At 39.1% G+C, this 18908-nt stretch overlaps 1 protein-coding gene across 1 annotated transcript; it reads right to left on the reverse strand.

Annotated features, from left to right (window-relative positions):
* Window positions 1-7890: 7890 nt before the first annotated feature.
* Window positions 7891-8649, reverse strand: LOC143878903 (uncharacterized). The gene has a single exon (XM_077381118.1). The coding sequence runs from the start codon at window positions 8647-8649 to the stop codon at window positions 7891-7893; it is 759 nt and encodes a 252-aa protein (XP_077237233.1).
* Between the last annotated feature and the right edge of the window lie 10259 nt (window positions 8650-18908).

Below are 18908 nucleotides of genomic sequence, written 5' to 3' on the forward strand. Positions count from 1 at the left end.
TTAAAGGAGATGTATTCTCCACCTCTATCAGATCTAAAAATTTTAATCTTACGATCCAATTGATTTTCAATTTCTGCCTTATAGACTTTAAATTTTTCTAAAGCCTTATCTTTAGTCCTAAGCAAATAAACATGTGTATATTTTGAGCAATCATCTATAAAAGTAATAAAATATCGTTTACCCCATAGTCAAGTGACCCTCTAATTCACATATATCAGAATGCACAAAATCTAACAATTATGAAGTTCTAGTCACACTTTTAAATGCTTTCTTAGCAATTTTCGATTGAATGCATATAGGACACTTTTCTATATCAGAACAATCTAAAGTAGGTGTAGACACCCCATTTTGACCGAACCCTAATAAAGCGTTGTTAGGATAGAAACCCTATCAAACTAGTATTTTAGCGTCCCCAATTTGTTCCTACAATAGGTTAGGGTCTCATTTAGGTCCCCTTAAAATTTCGTCCGAATCCGTCGCAATTTACCTAGTAAACGGATGAAGTTTGTAGTGTAGTATAGTGTAGAAATAAGGGTGGCGATTTAGCCAGAAAAGGGGGTGCGCTTGAATCTGGAAAGCCAGTTCAAGTTTACTACAGTGGGCTGTCCAGGAAGATATGCAGGCGTGCAGATTAATGTGTTACATAATCAGGGGGTGCATCATCCGGGAGCAGCGCAGTCTCGTAAATAAGGAAGATTCCTTTCTTCCTTTCCAAGTAATGATTAGAGCCTAATCTAGATTAGTGGTGGTTTAAGGCTTGGATTAGTTGGGAGGGAATATTAGGAAGCTTCCTTCCTAGGTGGTTAAAAAGCCATCAATCCTCACCATTGAACATAAAGGGGATTTGGAGGGTTGAGATCAACTTCTAAAGAGATATTTTCCATAATATTTCCCCCCTTTGCTATTACCCAGGACCACCATTGTTTTTGGAAATGGTAGTGACAAATACCCCATGGGGGCTGCCCATTGAACAAAAGGGGTTGAATATATTATTTTTATTTTCTCACCCGAGCCACCCCCTTGGCTGTAAAAAGGTAGTTATAAATGCGCTAGAGGCGGTTGTCCCTGTAAAGAAAGGGGGGGTCGGAAACACAATTTTCCCTTAAAACCCATTTTCGTTGAGAAAACAAGGGGGGCCTCATTTTTGCAAGAAAAATCAGAGAGCAGAGAGCAGAGAGAGAAGAAGATTGAAGGAGAAGAAGGTGGCCATTGATTCCGGCCATTTTCCGACTGATCACCACCACCATTTCTTCCTCCTTTGCTTCTTAAGATCCCCAATTTTTTCATATCCTCTCCTCACACCCACCATTACCACCGCCATCTTCTTCTCCGGCTCCATTTTTGGCCAGAATTTGGCCGTCCCTCCTCCATTATCCACCAAACCCATCTCCTCCTCCATTATCCCCAATTAACACCACCATCATCTTCGAATTTTTTTTTACCCCAATCCGAACCTTAGATATACCCAACTATTAAAACCCTCATCTCTCTGGCCGACCACCATTCTCCCACCCACCACCACTAACTCCGACCACTTCTCTGCAAACCCACTTCCTCCGGTTCCATCACTCATCACCCCATCAAACCTCATCTAAACCCTCCTCCAGTTCCGACCATAAACCCACCTCCATTCACCTAAAACCCATCTCATCTCAGCCATACCACCATCTCCGGCCAAACCCCATTCCCATTTCCCCATTAAATTCGACCATATTCCCCTCAGCTACCACCTCTAAAATGTCATTGTTATTCTCTCTACAAACCCTTCCTAATATCGGATTTATGTCCTAGATCTAGAACCTAGTAGGGTGAGCTGATAGAGGAAGAAGAAGGTTTCAGAAGTTTGAAGGGAAGAAGAAGGCTTGAGCACCATCACCCCAATTTGAAAGTTGCGGCCATTTCTGCTATTCCGGTCACATTTTTCCTTTCAAATCTGAGTGTTTTTAGCCCAAATCCGAGCATTATCACCCAAACCCTCCGGCAATTATTACCCTGTTCTGTGCGCCGAATAAGGGAGATCTGAGCAATTTTGTATCATTTCAAGCTAATATCATCGCCTCTTGGAAATTGCAAGTAGATCTTGGTTCAATCCTCTAAAAGAAGAGGGTAATGGCATTCAAACTCTACTGGTTTTTATAATTTCCATGGTATGTAGTTATTTTCTTCTAGAGATCTACTCAATACTGTGTGATTGAAATTTCTTTGAGTTTGTGCTAATTCTCCTGTGCTCTATGGTTATTTTGCATTTGATGAAGCATTTGGTGAGATGTAGCTATGTTTGGTTTAGAATCAGTGCGAGAGCTTAAGTAATCTAGAGAAAAGCTCTTTCTGAACATTCAATTGATGCTTTATAGTCATGGCATTGTGTAAGACTTTGATAATCCTGCGTGATCTGCTGATTTCTTTTCTGCATTTGTCTGAGGATGAATAGATAATCTTTGGTTTGGATTCAATGTCATCACATCTTAATTTTTAGGATAAGAGTAAATTTGGAAATTGTATGGTAGGAATGTACATGATTTAATCTCATTAGATGTTATACTGCATAATTTCATTTGCTCTGAGTGATCTTCTCTCAGTATGTGATTGGAAAACATTAGTTCAGTTGAAAGGGGTTTTCTCTTTCTCATTTTCTTTTATAAAAAAAGAAAAGAGAAAGGGAACTAGAATCTGAAAAATTGTAGAGGGAACTTGAGGTTATAAATATTTGCATTTGCCATGTTTGTTAATTGCGAGAATTTGCATTTGTCTTTACCGTTTTAGATAATTTTTCCAAGCTCTTTTGGGAATACTCATGATTTGTTAAGAGAAGTAAGATGGGCTGAATATGATTGATCAAGCATAATAGTGTTGATATTGGCTCTGCCATGCTTTATCCAGATTTATGAGCCTTGATATGAGGATTTTAAAAGATATGGGCTGCTTCCTTTTTTCTGATGGTGTAACTGATATGACTATGGGGGTTATGTGAGAGGTTGTAATTACATACATATAGGGGTATATGCCATTAGACATGAACTGTTTTTCTTAGTGTTACATAAAAGGTACTACTAGAATAACAATGTGGTAATGTGTATATCTCATTTCTTCTTCAGTCAATTTGTGCGGAACAATTTTAGCTCCATGATTAGGTGGTGTGGATGAGAGTTTTTAACTGTGAAATGTCATCGCAGGTCATCTAGTTAATTTGTCATTATGTTTTCACTTTCATTTTATAAGAAAACAAAGCAGTAGCAGGGGTGTGTGCGTGTGTGCATATGTGATTGTGTATGGGAAATGCAAGCTTGTGAATATGCATGTGGCTGTGTGTGAATACATGTATCTTTGAGCGTATATGTGTGAGAATATGTGCATGAAATGGATGATGCTTATGAGGTTATATTGTGTTCGTTTGAAAATTCCTTTAGGATAGATGATTTCCTTGTTATAAAACCACACTATCTCCTTCTAGTTCAATGATGTTTTCCATGCTTCAACCCCAATGTTTAGCACAATTCTGTCCATGCTTCAGCCCCACTGTGTAACACAATTCTTTCCATTGTTTCAGCCTGGTTATCACCCCATAAGTCAGGCCCCATTTCATCCCAGTTCAGCCCATGATCATTACTCTGTTTTTACCCATAATTCAGCCCTGTTTGGCAGGCACAGTTCAGCCCCTGTTAGGCATATTTCAACCCTGTTTGGCAGGCACAGTTCAGCCCCTATGTTACATTGTAGTGCAGCCTCGTTTTACATCAATTTAGTTCTTGTTTTGCACTGTTTTACCTATGATCTAGCTCCTGTTAGCACAAAGTGCAGTCCATGGTTCATGCTCCCTATTCAACCCATCTTTTTTACACTAAATTATGTATATCTCGGGTTTCCAGTAGGATTCATGTAGCTTAGAGTTCATTCGTGGTACAAAGATTAGTACAAGTACTTGTAAATGAAGCATTCCAGCATTATCTTTTTGTCTAAATTTCACTATCAGGGAAGTATATTTCGAGCAACATCACTTTTGTAACATCTTTATTTGAAAATGTCTGCATGTGCTTTAATATAGTTGCTATATTGTTTGGGATGTAAAGAAGTTATCCACATCTATTTGTGTATGCTTCATGATTGTCTTTGCCTCCTTACTATGTCTGACAGATTATGAAAATGGTCATTAGTGGAAGTTATATCATTATAAGGCATGCATTGCACCTTGTTGTTACATCCCCACTTATGAGCTTGATGAGTAGAGGGAGACATAGCTGCTGCCCTACATGATTATATCGGTCCAGTTATGCTATGCTGCCTGTACACATTTTATGTTATAGAACTCACATATATTCTGCTTAATTTACACTAGTATTGGGTGGTTTTGATAGAAGCATAAAGCTTATGTTTTTTTTAAGTTGATTGGACTATATGATCGGCATGTCTTATGTTATGCAGAATACTTGAACTACTTGTAATGCGACATTGGCATGTTTTTGTTTTGCTAAAAGTCATGATGATGAGTTAATATTTTGTGTGCGATGTACATGGTAAATACAATGCACTTGTCTATATTTTTATTTGTTAAAGTTAACTGTTTTGACTTAGAATGAGACAAGTGATATGAATTATGGTTATATTTTGTTTCATTTTCCATTTTAACTTGGGGACATTAGCTATTTGCGGTATTGGAATGAAATAAGTCTGGGTCTTACTAGTCTACTTGTCATATTCTATTGAAATAGTTTAGAGGGAATGGTTGAATTGTTTGCCTAAAGTATTATTCACAAAGTCTCTTTCATATTAGTATCGTCTTAGGTGTTGATGTTAATATTGTCCTATGGTAAAGAGTGTATGGCATTTGCAGCCTGCTGGTATCTCTTTTATTGTTTCTTTCCATCCTTAGGGGACTTGTGTAGTCCTAGTAGCGTCCCCCTCTTTTATTTGGGAGACTTTCTAAGTCTTTTAGATATCCTTTCAAGTATTAGATTCTCTTGTCTTTGTAAGACGAGGCGATGAAGGCGTTAGCCCAAGCCCATCCTTAGGGGACTTGCTCAGTCCAAGTAGAGCTCCCCTCCTTTGTATAGTAGACTTTACTAATCTTTTAGGCGCCTTTTTATCCGTTCCTTCTTCATTGCAAGGGCAATGAAAGAATCACTTAAACCCCCATTTAGGAGACCATCGTGGACTCATTAGCGAGTTACATTAGGAGACACGCTTTGTCTCGCTAGGTAGCTCCCCTCTGGGGACAAGCCTCGTTGCTTACAGCCTCTCCCTTTAGGGGAGTCAACCTTGGTTTTGTGTAGAGAGCTAGCTCATAGGAGGCGTGCCTTGCCTCATTTATGGAGCCCCTATTTGGAGACAAGTCTTGTCTCATTTAGAGAGAGTTTCTTTTAGGAGGCTTACCCAGCCCATGTTAGAGTTCCCCTTTTTCTAAAGCAGGTCTTTGACTCAATTCCCCTTTTGGTGGTATTATTAGAGAGTCTTTGACTCATTTGTCCTTTTAGCGGTTTTATTAGAGAGTCTTTGACTCATTTGTCCTTTTAGTAGTATTATTAGAGAGTCTTTGACTCGTTTGACCTTTTAGTGGTGTTATTGGACAGTCTTTGCCTCACTCTTCCTTTAGGTGGTATTATTAGATAGTCTTTGACTAGTTTGTGCATCTTCTTAATGTTATCAGTTAAGAGTTTCTCCTTAGTGTTGTCGTCGCTCTTCTTTATTAGAGACTAGCACAGTCTTATTAGATCTTTGTTTGTTTGAAATCTTAAAATCTTATAGATGGTTTTTCCTTGTCTTTAACATTAGCTTACCCGGCTTAGGGGTTTCCCATGTTAGCCCTAGGGTTTGGCCCTAGGGTTTTGCTTTGTATATTCCCTTAGGTCTTTGATCAAAAGGGTGAAAATAATTAAAAATCCAGAAAACATCTAAAACATTTTAAAACCCAAAAACAATTGAAATTTAAAATTCAAAAAAACAAGTTAAAACATTTAAAAAATCCCAAAACATTGAAATATCTTAAAATTCAAAAAATATTTGAAAACATCAAAAGCATTAAATCATTTGAAAAGTGTTGTGGTAAGTAGGAGAGTTCGTTCCGAACTACGTTGGCTTGATCCTCTTTCACGAGGTACGTAGTGCAGCTTGAGATATTTATCCCAAGTCCAGCCAAACTTTGTAAATAGACTTTGTAAATCTTTCAAAAATCATTCAAACAACTTTAAAACCCAGTTTTCAAAAGATCTTCCTCTGGAGTTAGGAGTTTGTCCTAGATAGAGAGTTTTCGAGTTAGGAGTCTCTCCTTGATGTGTTATTTGATTGTTGTGTGTTTGGTTTGTGTTTGTGTTAGAGTTAGGAGTTTGTTACGCCTCCGTCCGGTCAGTTGGCGATCCGCATTGCCGACTGATGACTAGAATAGGATGCGTTAGTCCGCCATTTATTTTTCTTAGGAAACACAGCCTAGTTACACATAGGTTATAGGAACCACCTGCATTAGCTTAGGGCTAACCTGCATTTAGTCAGGGCATATAGGGTGTCCTAAAATCCACAATCCATTGAAATTTAAATAATCGCATAAGAAGCTTTAATAACTAGTCCGGTCTTTTAGATTGAGTCTAGGATAGAGGTCTAGATGTTTTAGGCATCATAGTTTAGAATAGGTGCGAAGAACTACATGACTCTGACTCTTGTGGAGGCGGGGATCCGTAGGCTTCTTTGGATGAACATCAAATCATCTAAAAGCTCGGGTTTAGGCATTAGAGTCTTAGGATTTATTGTTAGTACTTCAGGATTTACGTTTGTATATTGATTATGATTTTTTCTTGCATAGGAATATGATAGTGTATGATCATTTCTTTGCTCACTCACTTGCTTAGTTGTAGCATTTACTTGCTTACTTGTCTTGATCACATATTTAGCTGTAGCATTTACCTGCTTGCTTACTTCGATCATATCCTTATCTGTAGCTCATTTATCTTTATAGCTTATCATATTGCTATATCTTGTGCAGACCTTATACTTTTAGCTATAGCATGCATGTGTTTGCTCATCAGAACTTAGACACCAATTAGGCATGACACTTATAACTTAGTGATGCTTAGGTGACATTTCTTTTATTCATTTTGTATGTTCTTAATATCCTTGGGTCATGCATGTTTAGGTAGACATTTTCTCGGGGATATTTGTTCCCATTTCGTATGATTTTTACCAAAAACTCTTCAAAGTTAATAATAAATGGCATAAGAGACCAAGTGCTTGCACTCAGACGAATTGGGGGTGCTCTTCGGACCTTCTCCATTCGTAATCAGGCACGGACACATATATATTTCTGGTTATCCATTGCACAGAGGATTTGTTTTTGAGTTTCATGGCCTATCCATGGATGGCGACTCTGAGTTTATTTAGATACGTCTCGAATTTGGACTTGCTCCCGAATCGAGAGGTATCTCATTTATATCGCCACTCGTGCTATGCTATGAGGGTGGCATCTGTTTTGAGAGTTCCTTGGTAGAGCTCTCTTTCATGTAGAGATCTAGAGGATGTAGGGACTCGTTTCCTCATCATCCTCAGATCGGGGTCCACAGTAGGCAATAAATTTAATTTACGCATGCATTTCACACTTTGATAATTCACATGTCCTAATATAGAATGCCATAAATTAATTGAAGACACGATATAAACAGAAGATGTGCATTTATTCATTGTGTTTAACTTGTACATACTATTGGATATATATCCTTGACCAACATAAAGGCCACCTTTAGACAAGATCATACAACCAGACTCAAACAAGACTTTAAGTCCATGTTAGTCCATGTTTGCTTAAAAGACTAACAGAAATCAAATTCTTTGTTATCAAAGGAACATGATGAACATCATTCAAAGTCAAAGCATTTCCGGATGTGAGCTTGAGAACCACTTTGCCTTTGCCTACTACCTTGCAAGTGAAGAATTTCCCATGCATAGATTGTAGTCATCTTTAACAGGTTCATAAGTCTCAAGCAAATTCTTGTTCCTTGCAACATGTTTAGTTGCTCCAGAATCTACCCACCAGTCCACATCATCATTGATCATATTCACTTCCGAAATGACCGCAACAATGTCTTCATTTTGCACCAAGTTTGCTTGATTCTTTGCTTCCTTTTCCTTGAGATAAACTCGACATTGTTTCTTGAAATGTCCATTTTTCCCACATTTCCAGCAAGCTTTATCACTCTTGAATTTTTTGGATGAAGAATTTGTTGAACCATTTTTTTTCCTCTTGTGACCTTTAGGTTGAGATGCATTTTCTATAACAAGAGCCTTTTGGTTATTTCCTTCCAATTTTAGATTATCCAAATTGCGATAATTTTCTTCAATTTGAAGATATTCTATAAGCTCTTGCATAGTCATTGCATCTCTCTTTTGTTTCAATTCCTTACGACAATCTTTCCAAGTCATAAGTAACTTAGAAATAATAGTGGATACTTGAAAAGTTTCATCTAAGTTACGGCACTCAGATATTAATTGATTCATAATGAACTGTAGTTCATGAACTTGGGCCATAACAGACTTATTATTTACCATTTTATACTCAAATAATTGGCTTACTTGGAACTTTTTGTAGCCAGCATCTTCAGACTTGTATTTGTTGTCTAGATCCTCCCAAAGTTGCCTTGCCGTTCCATCAGCGAACTTTTGCAACATATACATCATAGAGAATGTTTCACAGTGCATTCAAAATGTGCCCTTTGCACATGAAATCATCTTCACTCCAATTGAGCCTTCTTGCAGTTTCATCAGATGTCTCTTCTGCCTTCTCTTCCGGTTTATTTTCTGCCAGTACATACGCTAACTTCACACCAGTAAGGAAAAAGAATAATTTTCCTTTCCAATGCTTGAAAAAGGTTCCATCAAACTTATCTAGTTGCCAATCTAATTTTGGATTGACGACTTTGCATTAATCTCCTCCATTGTCAAGTTATGTCTTAAGATTGTTGTAAATATTGAATGAAGAAAATTAATGCCTAAATCGAATATAATTCGTTCTCTCCTTAAAACAGAATTTGCCCTTTATAAATCTGCAAAGGGTAATCAACAAATCTGCCTCCTAAGATAATTTAGGCCCAGAAATTAATCTGTTTCAGTTACAAAATTACAATTTTGTAATTGAAGCAAAACTACAGAAGTAATAGAGAAGAGAGAACGAATCTGAAGAAGTTATTTGAATTGAATCTTAGCCCACATATTTATAACCAACTAATAGTCACTTTCTATAGACATGCCTTTTCTAAACATCATCAATGAATAGACATGTCTATTGTCTTTTTATTCGAATCAATGCATCTTTATAGAACAGATGTGTCTGTTCACTTTCTACAGACATGTCTTTTCCGAAAGATCATCAATGAATAGACATGTCTATTAGAATCAATGCATTATTTCAGAACAGATGTGTCTGTTCATTTGAATAGATGCACCATTTCATAACAGATGCGCCTGTTCATTCGAATAGATGCACCATTTCAGAACAAATGTGATTGTTGGTATAAAATCTTGACTATTCACCAAAGATTGCAATGCTTAGGTATAGAATCATGACTGTTCACTAAAGATTGCAACTTTTCAGAAATATTGCTTTATGGATTTTGAAAAATCCTAACAGAGGTGTGAGGCAAAGACATCCAACCTCCTTTAAGGCCACGTTCGTTCTATTTTTGGATAATTGATTTTGAGTCCAAGCATCTGCAAATTCCAAAATCTATTGAAAAATAAAGAAAGAAGAAAAAAACATAAACAGAAGAAAGACCTGGTGTATAGTGTATACACTGAAAATTTCCACGGGTTGCTTGTCTAATTCACATATTGACTCTACAATGGCCAGTGGCAGTACTCTTTTTTTGGTCGGAATGATTGCCTGTAACTGTCTCCCCTCAATCAGTTTCTCTAGGAACTAATTAATAGGACAAAAATTACAATATGTAAAGAATAGGAAAAAAAGATAATTCTTGAACCCAAACCCAACAAAAACTATGATGTATCCCAGGCATATAATCCTTCAAGTTCAATGGAAGCAGAAAATAAACAAAATTAATAAACATCAAATGGGTGGATCAATGCAATGAGCAATAAAAATAAATTTTTATCATAATATTTCCTGAGATCACCACAAATCATATGACTGATAGCTGCAACGCCCACATAAAACAAAGTTAAGGAGGAAGGCAATAAGAACCATAAGTAAAAAGATCACTACATAAGATAGTGCAATAAAATGGAATCAATTTAATTCATTCAAACTTACCACATAGAGAAGCAGATGGTTAGAGGACTACTTTCCCCACTTGTAGTTGTAAAATTACATAAAACAAAAAAGGAATTTTTAATGGAAAAGAACATACAGCTACAAAAAAAATATTTATGACATAGAGAAAGGAAAGTACTTTATAAAATCAAGGGAAAAAGGCAAGGGAAAAAGGTTTGAGATGGATTTACTGAAGCTTTATTATGGCTTTTGTTACTCTCTCAGCACATGTCCATTTCACCATAAGATAGAAGGTACATAGATCGTTCTTACTCTCGTTCACCTCCTATCATGGCTCTAGGAGTCGGAGCCCTGTAGACTACTTAAAAGGACGAACACATAGAGAAAAGTCACTGTCTTTTAGTGAATAAACAGCAGGGGAGAAGTTAGAAATTGCAATCCTAGTCTCTATAGTACTGTTTGTATACTTCTAAGTGGATTTAGTGGATATGGTTGGATCTAGTGGTGGAAGGAGAAAATGAGGGGAGAGGGAGGAAAAAGGGGGCGTTTGAGAGAGAGAGAGAGAGAGAGAGAGAGAGAGAGAGAGAGAGTTGCTGGTTTTAGGGAGAAAATTGGAATAACAACCGTTATTTGTTTGCAAATTTATTGTTGGATATATATGAAGAGAAAAGTGTAGCTACATACTCGTATAGCTAACTTAGCTACACCGCCGGCTTAAAATACAGTGGGGCCCACATTGTTTGCGTGATGCAAACCATTCATTTGATGGGCCCTCACATAGAGAGGGTGTGCCCAAAAAATCAGCTCCATAGGATCATCCCAACCCTATGATTTGTGGAGGCAAAAATGGACATGTAAAAACCTTCACAAATCTGTCCATTTTTGCCTCCACAGTTTGAAGGGTTGGGATGATCCTATGGAGCTGATTTTTGGGGCACACCCTATCAATGTGATGGCCTATCAAATGAATGGTTTGGATCACCCAAACAATGTGGGCCCACTGTATTTTAAGCCGGCGGTGTAGCTAAGTTAGCTACACGAGTGTCTAGCTTCACTTTCCTCTTCATATATATCCAACAATAAATTTGCAAACAAATAACTATTGTTATTCCAATTTTCTCCCCAAAACCAGCAACTCTCTCTCTCTCTCTCTCTCTCTCAAACGCCCACTTTTTCCTCCCTCTCCCCTCATTTTCTCCTTCCACCACTAAATCCACATAAAAGTATAGAAACAGTACTATAGAGACTAGGATTGCAATTTCTAACTTCTCCCCTGGTGTTTATTCACTAAAAGACAGTGACTTTTCTAAATCACACGGGTGAAAGTATCAACGTGAAATGGATAAAAAATTACGGCCAATGATCTACAAACACTGAAAGGAAGAAAAGTGCCTAGATCATCATTCAAAAAAAAAACAGTGCCGCAAATATGTATAAAAACCCATCAATCCACATAAATAATTCAAACTAAAAGTAAAACAAAAAGGGAAACAGAGACCAATATTGTGGCCGATCCTGCAAACCCATATGCGTTCGTGCTTCTTATCGAGCTCCTCCTTGATGTTATTTTCCATCAAAAATATTTTTCTTGCAATACAAACATGGCCTTAATGGAAAAGTATGATCATGTTTGTTTTAGAATTTGAGAACAATTTGTGAGTCCAATACTCAGAACATATTCTCAAACTCCAAAACAAACGAGGCCTAAGTATGGCTAAAGTAATTTTTTCCTATATGTTAATTATAAGCTTGATAGGAAAAGAAGAAGAAGAAACCATCTGGTTTTGGAAGGGATGGAAGGATCATAAAGTTAGGTTCAAAGATTTGATCTCATAGAGAGTAAAATAAAAGAATGAAGAAATAAATAATAAACAGCTTGACAGATTAGCTTATACATCAAAAAAATTAAAATAAAACAAAGAGAAATTGAATGAGAGAGAGAGAGGCGGAGGGAGAAAATTCATGCAATCCAAATATTTCCTAATCTCAAGCAGGGTCTTTAGAGTTCTATAGTGGGACAGAGTATGACTTGATACCATGTCCAGCTTAAACGCAGAAGTAAATACATTTTTCAGGAAAAATGAAATGGGAGGAAAATTGAAACAATCATATACCCAACATCCATAGATATATATCCCTCATGCAAGAAAGAACTGGAATAAAAAAATTGCTACCATGTGAAACTGGTTTTCCTATCTTTGCTTTCCATTTCCCTCCTCTTCCAACTTTTCATCTGTAACTAACTGATGGGGGTAAAAATAACGGTCCAATCATAGGCCGCCAAGTGGCAAAGGGTATGTACGTAATCTTACCTAATTTGGAAAATTCTAGACCAAGTCCTTGCCCATTCACAAGACGACACTTGTCCAGGGGCATTAAGGTAATCTCACACCTAACCCCTCTTGAGCCTACTACTATAAATAGCCTCCTAAGGCTCAAAGAGAGGGATCGGATCCCAAAAACTTACTATTATAGTCTATCTTTCTATTATCTGTTGCCACATCAGCAGATCCCTAATTTTGGCCGCAACAGATTGACGCCATCCGTGGGACCCGAACAAAAAGCCGTTAGTTGATCTTAGCATGGCTGCTCAAAAGAGCGCGCGCACAAACACAACTCAGCGCGCTAAGTCCCCTCCTAGAAGCGATCACCAGGAACGACATTTAGCCTCTCAGGCAGTTGTTTCCCCTCCACCTAAGGAACAACAACCTCCTTAACCAGAGTCTCAGATGCAGACAACTCCACCTACCACAGAGCAGTTCAACACATTGGTACACCAAGTTGCTACTCTAACTGATCAGCTCAGATACCGTGAAGAGCACCATGCCGCTGGACCTTGGCATGAGGAAAGGTCAGCACAGCAAGAGAGAGTAGCACACAAGTATTGCGGGCGCCATCCCATGTTGTCCAACCAACATTCTAAGCATACCTATGAGCTCCAGGCGTCCCCTAGTTACCGTTCACGTCATTATAGAGAGCGCTCAAGGTCGAGGGATCTCCATGCGCGCTCTCGAAGAGGTCGTCCAGACCCAATAGAGCACCACCACCGCAGAAGAAGTCGTGAAAACTACTCAGACTCAATCTCAAGTCCACACCTAGCAGGAATGGTTAGGAAGACAGTGGTTCAAAAACCAGAGAGCATAGATAAAAAAGCTGCTCACATGGAGCATAAGCTCGAAGAGATGGACCATCGTATTGGGCTGCTTTTGAAGGGGGGCACCCCTGTTGGACAACGGTTATTTTCAAGCAAACCTCCCTTTACAGAAGAGGTTCTCGGTGCCTCCGCACCGCACAGATTCAAAATGCCACAACTACCCCAATACGATGGAACAACAGATCCGATCGATCACCTGGAGACTTTCAAAACATTGATGTTGTTGCATGGAGCTTCAGATGGATTCCTTTGTAGAGCCTTCCCGGCGACTCTTACTGAAGCCGTTCGCGATTGGTATTGGACTCCAGCCTGGGTCTATTAGTTCCTTTGAGGAGTTTGGAGACAATCTTGCTCGCCACTTAATGAGTAGCAGAAGGCAACGGAGAACGGCCACATCCCTAGTGACAGTGAAACAAGAGAAAGGTGAATCTTTGAAGGATTACATCAACCGATTTAACAGAGAATCCCTCCAGGTCCCAAATCTGGATCCATCAGCAACAATGAATGCCTTGTTGACGGGAGTGAGGTCTGCAGACTTCAGACTCTCCATAGCCAAAAAGACTCCTTCCATCCTGGCTGACCTGATCGCTCGGGCTGAAAAATACATCACAACTGAAGAAACTCTAACTGCCCTAAACTTGAACCTAGGTGGCCAGAATGATGAAAAGAGAAAAGTTGGGGATGAAGATAAGAATGGGTCGGGATCGGCTCTAAAGCTTCATTGCGACGAGAGGCAACCCCGTAGGAAAAGAAGCCCACTCCGCCAGGAGGAAGAGTACACGCCCCTTAACACAAGGCGGGAGCGGATCTTAACTGCCATCCAAGGAGAACAGTTCCTCACATGGCCTCAAAACTTGCGAACGCCTGGGGACAAGAGAAATAAGTCAAAATATTGTTGGTTTCATGGCCATGACACAGATGAATGCCGTCATCTCGAGGAGATCGAAAACCTTATACAGAGAGGATATCTAAAAGATTATGTCAAAGGCGGAGAGCGCCCCAAAAATGAACACTCGACGTAGTACCATCTATCTTTTATTTTCTCCCATTAATCAATGAAAGTTATCTATTAGCTTGGAAAAGTACTAGAGCATTCCTCTATCTTTATCTTGGCAGCACTAAACACCTACGGGCAACAATGACCTAAGTTCTCAACCTTAGGCACCTAAGACCTACGAGCAACAAAGACCTAAGCTCTCAACCTTAGGCACCTAAGACCTACGGGCAACAAAGACCTAAGCTCTCAACCTTAGGCACATAAGACCTACGCACTAAAGACCTACGGGCAACAAAGACCTAAGCTGTCAACCTTAGGCACATAAGACCTATGGGCACTAAAGACCTACTAGCAACAAAGACCTAAGCTCTCAACCTTAGGCACCTAAGACCTACGGGTAACAAAGACCTAAGCTCTTAACCTTAGGCACCTAAGACCTACAGGCACTAAAGATCTACGGGCTACAAAGACCTAAGCTCTCAACCTTAGGCACATAAGACCTACGGGCAACAAAGACCTAAGCTCTCAACCTTAGGCACATAAGATCTACGGGCAACAAAGACCTAAGCTCTCAACCTTAGGCACCTAAAACCTACGGGCAACAAAGACCTAAGCTCTCAACCTTGGGCACTTAAGAGGCTAAGACCTACGGGCAACAAAGACTGAAGCTCTCAACCTTAGGCCCCTAAGACCTACGGGCACTAAAGACCTACTACGGGCACCAAAGACCTAAGCTCTCAACCTTAGGCACTAAAGACCTATGGGCACCAAAGACCTAAGCTCTCAACCTTAGGCACTAAAAACCTACGGGCACTAAAGACCTACGGGCACCAAAATCCTAAGTCTCAGCTCATATTTTGAGCTGACTAAACTGAATATTGGACTCCTAAATCCAAGATTTTGATAAAAATTCTAAGTCCCAGCTCATATTTTGAGTTAGCCGAACTCGACATGTGGCCCACGGGCCAAAAATTTTATGAAATTTTCCCAGGCACAGCTCATAGTTCGAGCTGGCTGAACTACTTACTTGACCTACGGGTTGAAAATTTTCGGAAAAATTCTAAGGCACGGCTTATAGTTCGAGCTGGCTGAACTACTTACTTGACCTACGGGTTGAATATTTTCAAAATTATCTAAGTCACAGCTCATACAAAGCGCTAGCCAATCTACTTGAACCAAAAGCCGGACTGTAAAAAATGAGACATGCCCACGCCAAAAACGTACAAACCCATGACAGACCTCAAACATGAGAAATTGTATGCTTTTATGCCCACGTAGGAGGATATGAGATCCGAGCTTGGTATGACCTTTTGAGGTGGTGGAATATCAGAAGCGCAAGTCACGGCTCATTTTGTGCGAAAGCAAAATACAACACAGTGCAAATGGACATGCAAATGCCAATGCTTCACGAGTTCCCACTTCGCTCTAACACTAGTTGAACTCCCTATGTAGGCCAAGTAACTAAAATTTCAGAAAAAATGCAATGGCACAGCTCTTTTAAAGAGCGAGCCGAACTCATTTTAAGGCGGTATAGCCCAAAATTCCGCAAGAAATTACAAGGCCGAGCTCATATAAAGATCCCGATGAACTCCTTAAGGGCATTTGGACCCGAAATTTTGCGGAAAATTACAAGTGACAGGTCATATAAAGAGCCCGCCAAACTCATTTTTGGATATTTGGTTCCAAAATTGCACAAAGAGTTGCGAGTACTAGCTCATAAAAAGAGCAAGCCGAGCTCATTTTTGGACATTTGGTTCCAAAATTTCGCAAAAAGTTGCAAGTACTAGCTCATAAAAAGAGTAAGCCGAGCTTATTTTTGGACATTTTGTTCTAAAATTTCGCAAAAAGTTGCAAGTACTAGCTCATAATTAGAGCAAGCCGAACTCATTTTGAGGCCCCATGAGAGGATGTGAAATATGTTAAGTCATAGCTCGTCAAAAATGACATCCGAGCTTAAAGTCGCCTCTTCTGAGGGGTGCAAATGTTAAAAATGAGCAAAATGCGCTAAAGTCACTTCGGCATAAAATGACACCATAGAGAGGTTCAAATATAAAAAATGCTCAAAATGTGCAAAATGCATTTCGGCAAAAACACAAGCCAAACTCAATGTTGCCTCATAGGGGGGTGGCGATATAAAAAATTCAAAATAAACAAACATGTCATAAAGGCTTGAGGGGTGGCAATATAAAAAAGCGCCCAAAAATGTGCAAAATCCACTTCGGCCAAAACACAAGCCGAACTCGATATGGCTCCTTGGAAGGGTGGCAATATCAAAAGCCCAAAATAAAGAAAAATTGTTATAAAAACATGGGAGTTGCAATATCATAAAACACTCAAAACGTTCAAAAAGCACCTCGGCAAAAAAGCCATCCGAACTCAATATGGCTCTTTGGAAGGGTGGCAATATCAAAAGCTCAAAATAAAGAAACATGTTATAAAAACATGAGGGGGGCGATATCAATTCCTTACTTATAATCTTGGAGTTTGGATTGCTATTTTTTGACAGCGCACATCAATGGGCTGGATCCACTCTTAAGGCATATCAAATGGACTGTTCAGATCAACCAAAGATGGCCCACTATATAATAATAGGCTATGTCGCAGACCAACTAAGGATATTCTTCTGCATGTGGGCACGGTCACAATTCTCCCTTTTTTAGGGATCCCTTTAATAATTGATGCATGTCTATATGAAGGATCTCTCCACATGGCCCATGTTTGTTATTAAAGAGGCCGTTGATCTTGGGTCAATACATAGATGGGCAAAAAAACCAAAAGCATTCAAAATGCTCTTCGGTAAAAAGGGCCATCCGAACTCAATATGGCCCCTGGAAGGGTGGCAATATCAAAAACTCAAAACAAAATAATCATGTTATACAAATATGAGGGTGGCAATATCAAAAAACACCCAAAGCATATAAAATGCACTTCGGCAAAAACGCAAGCCGATCACTATGGCCCCTTGGTGGGGGGGGGGGGGGGGGGGGGGGGGGGTGGAAATATCACAAAAGACAGACATATTTGCATTGTATAGATATAGAAACATTAATGAAAAGTAAAAACATCAAAAGCACACAGCCCCACAAAAGATGCAAATGTCAAAATTATGAGTTGTAGCTCATATGAAGAGCCCGACGAACTCATTGGAGGGCATTTGGTCCCAAAACTTTGCAAAAAATTGCAAGCACTAGCTCATAAGAGGAGGAACTTGGCTCATTTTATGAGTGTGAACCCAAAGTTTCTCAAAAATTATAAGGCGTAGCTCTTATTTAGAGCAAGCTGAACTCCCTTTACCGCATTTTGTACATAAAGTTTCGTCGGAAATGCAAAGGCATAGTTTATACAAAATGAAATCCGAACTCCCTCCAGAGCTTAAATGCCTGAAAAATTGCCAAGACACAATTCATACAAAACGGTAGCCGAGCCCCATAGCGGGCACTAGTGGAGAAGAAAAGTGAAAATCTTAATAGTCCCAATGTGACTAAAACTATGACTAGAACTCCCTTTGAAGCACAAACAATGCAATGAGATGCACAAACCAACACCGGCTATAAATGATTAGCCCATCAACGCTCTCTTCCTTCCCCAGCTCGAAACTCGACCTGAGGAATCGGGGGGGCAACTGATGGGGTAAAAATAACGGTCCAATCATAGGCCGCCAAGTGGCAAAGGATATGTGCGTAATCTTACCTAATTTGGAAAATTCTAGACCAAGTCCTTGCCCAATCACAAGACGACACTTGTCCAGGGGCATTAAGGTAATCTCATACCTAACCCCTCTTTAGCCTACTACTATAAATAGCCTCCTAAGGCTTAAAGAGAGGGATCGGATCTCCAAAAACTTACTATTCTAGTCTATCTTTCTATCATCTGTTGCCACATCCGCAGATCCATGATTTTGCCCACAACACCAACTAAAAAAATCCAAGTAAAAAATATTACCCACTATTATAAACAACATCAAAAAGCAGAATGAAATCACTTAATTTGATGAAAAGACAAATAACAGTGGGCCGAATACAATAGATTGTGAGAAAAACGGGTTATACAAAACCTTTGCATGAGAAAGCTTCCCCAATGAAGAAGTCCTTCGTTGCATCATGATCATTGGCATTGTTCAAGAGAGAAATGTATTGAGAACAGTCTATTCCACGATAACCAATTTAAAATGTGGTGCACTAAAATGAAAGGAAACTCAAAAGGAAAAAAAATACTGAATATAAGTAGATTCAGAATAAAAAACAACATCAAATACTAAATAGACAAAAAATAATTCTGGATAGTTGGCGTGGTGCAGAGATTTAAAGTATCTTCAACTTCTATAACCTATGCCGATTTTCACTTTTAGTGCCTTCATCTTCTTTTTGATAGGCATATCGGCATCACATATCTTAAAAAAAGAAAAAGAAAAGGAAAAAGAAAAATCTTAAAGAACTTGATTTGATGGTCGAGGATAATATAAGGGAAGTGATATATCCGCCCCTTTTGATCACCAGGAACACCCCCTGTCAGTGTTTGTGGCAATCAAGAGTGATGGAGTGTAAAAACAGCAGCCT

This window comes from Tasmannia lanceolata, unplaced genomic scaffold, assembly GCF_043159265.1.
Source record: "Tasmannia lanceolata isolate RefF3 unplaced genomic scaffold, GAP_Taslan_0.1 ptg000006l, whole genome shotgun sequence".
Classification (NCBI taxonomy): Eukaryota; Viridiplantae; Streptophyta; class Magnoliopsida; order Canellales; family Winteraceae; genus Tasmannia; species Tasmannia lanceolata.

What these genes read in the sequence shown, in the direction of transcription:
- LOC143878903 (XM_077381118.1), bottom strand. Translation starts at nt 8,649, where the DNA reads ATGTATATGTTGCAAAAGTTCGCTGATGGAACGGCAAGGCAACTTTGG.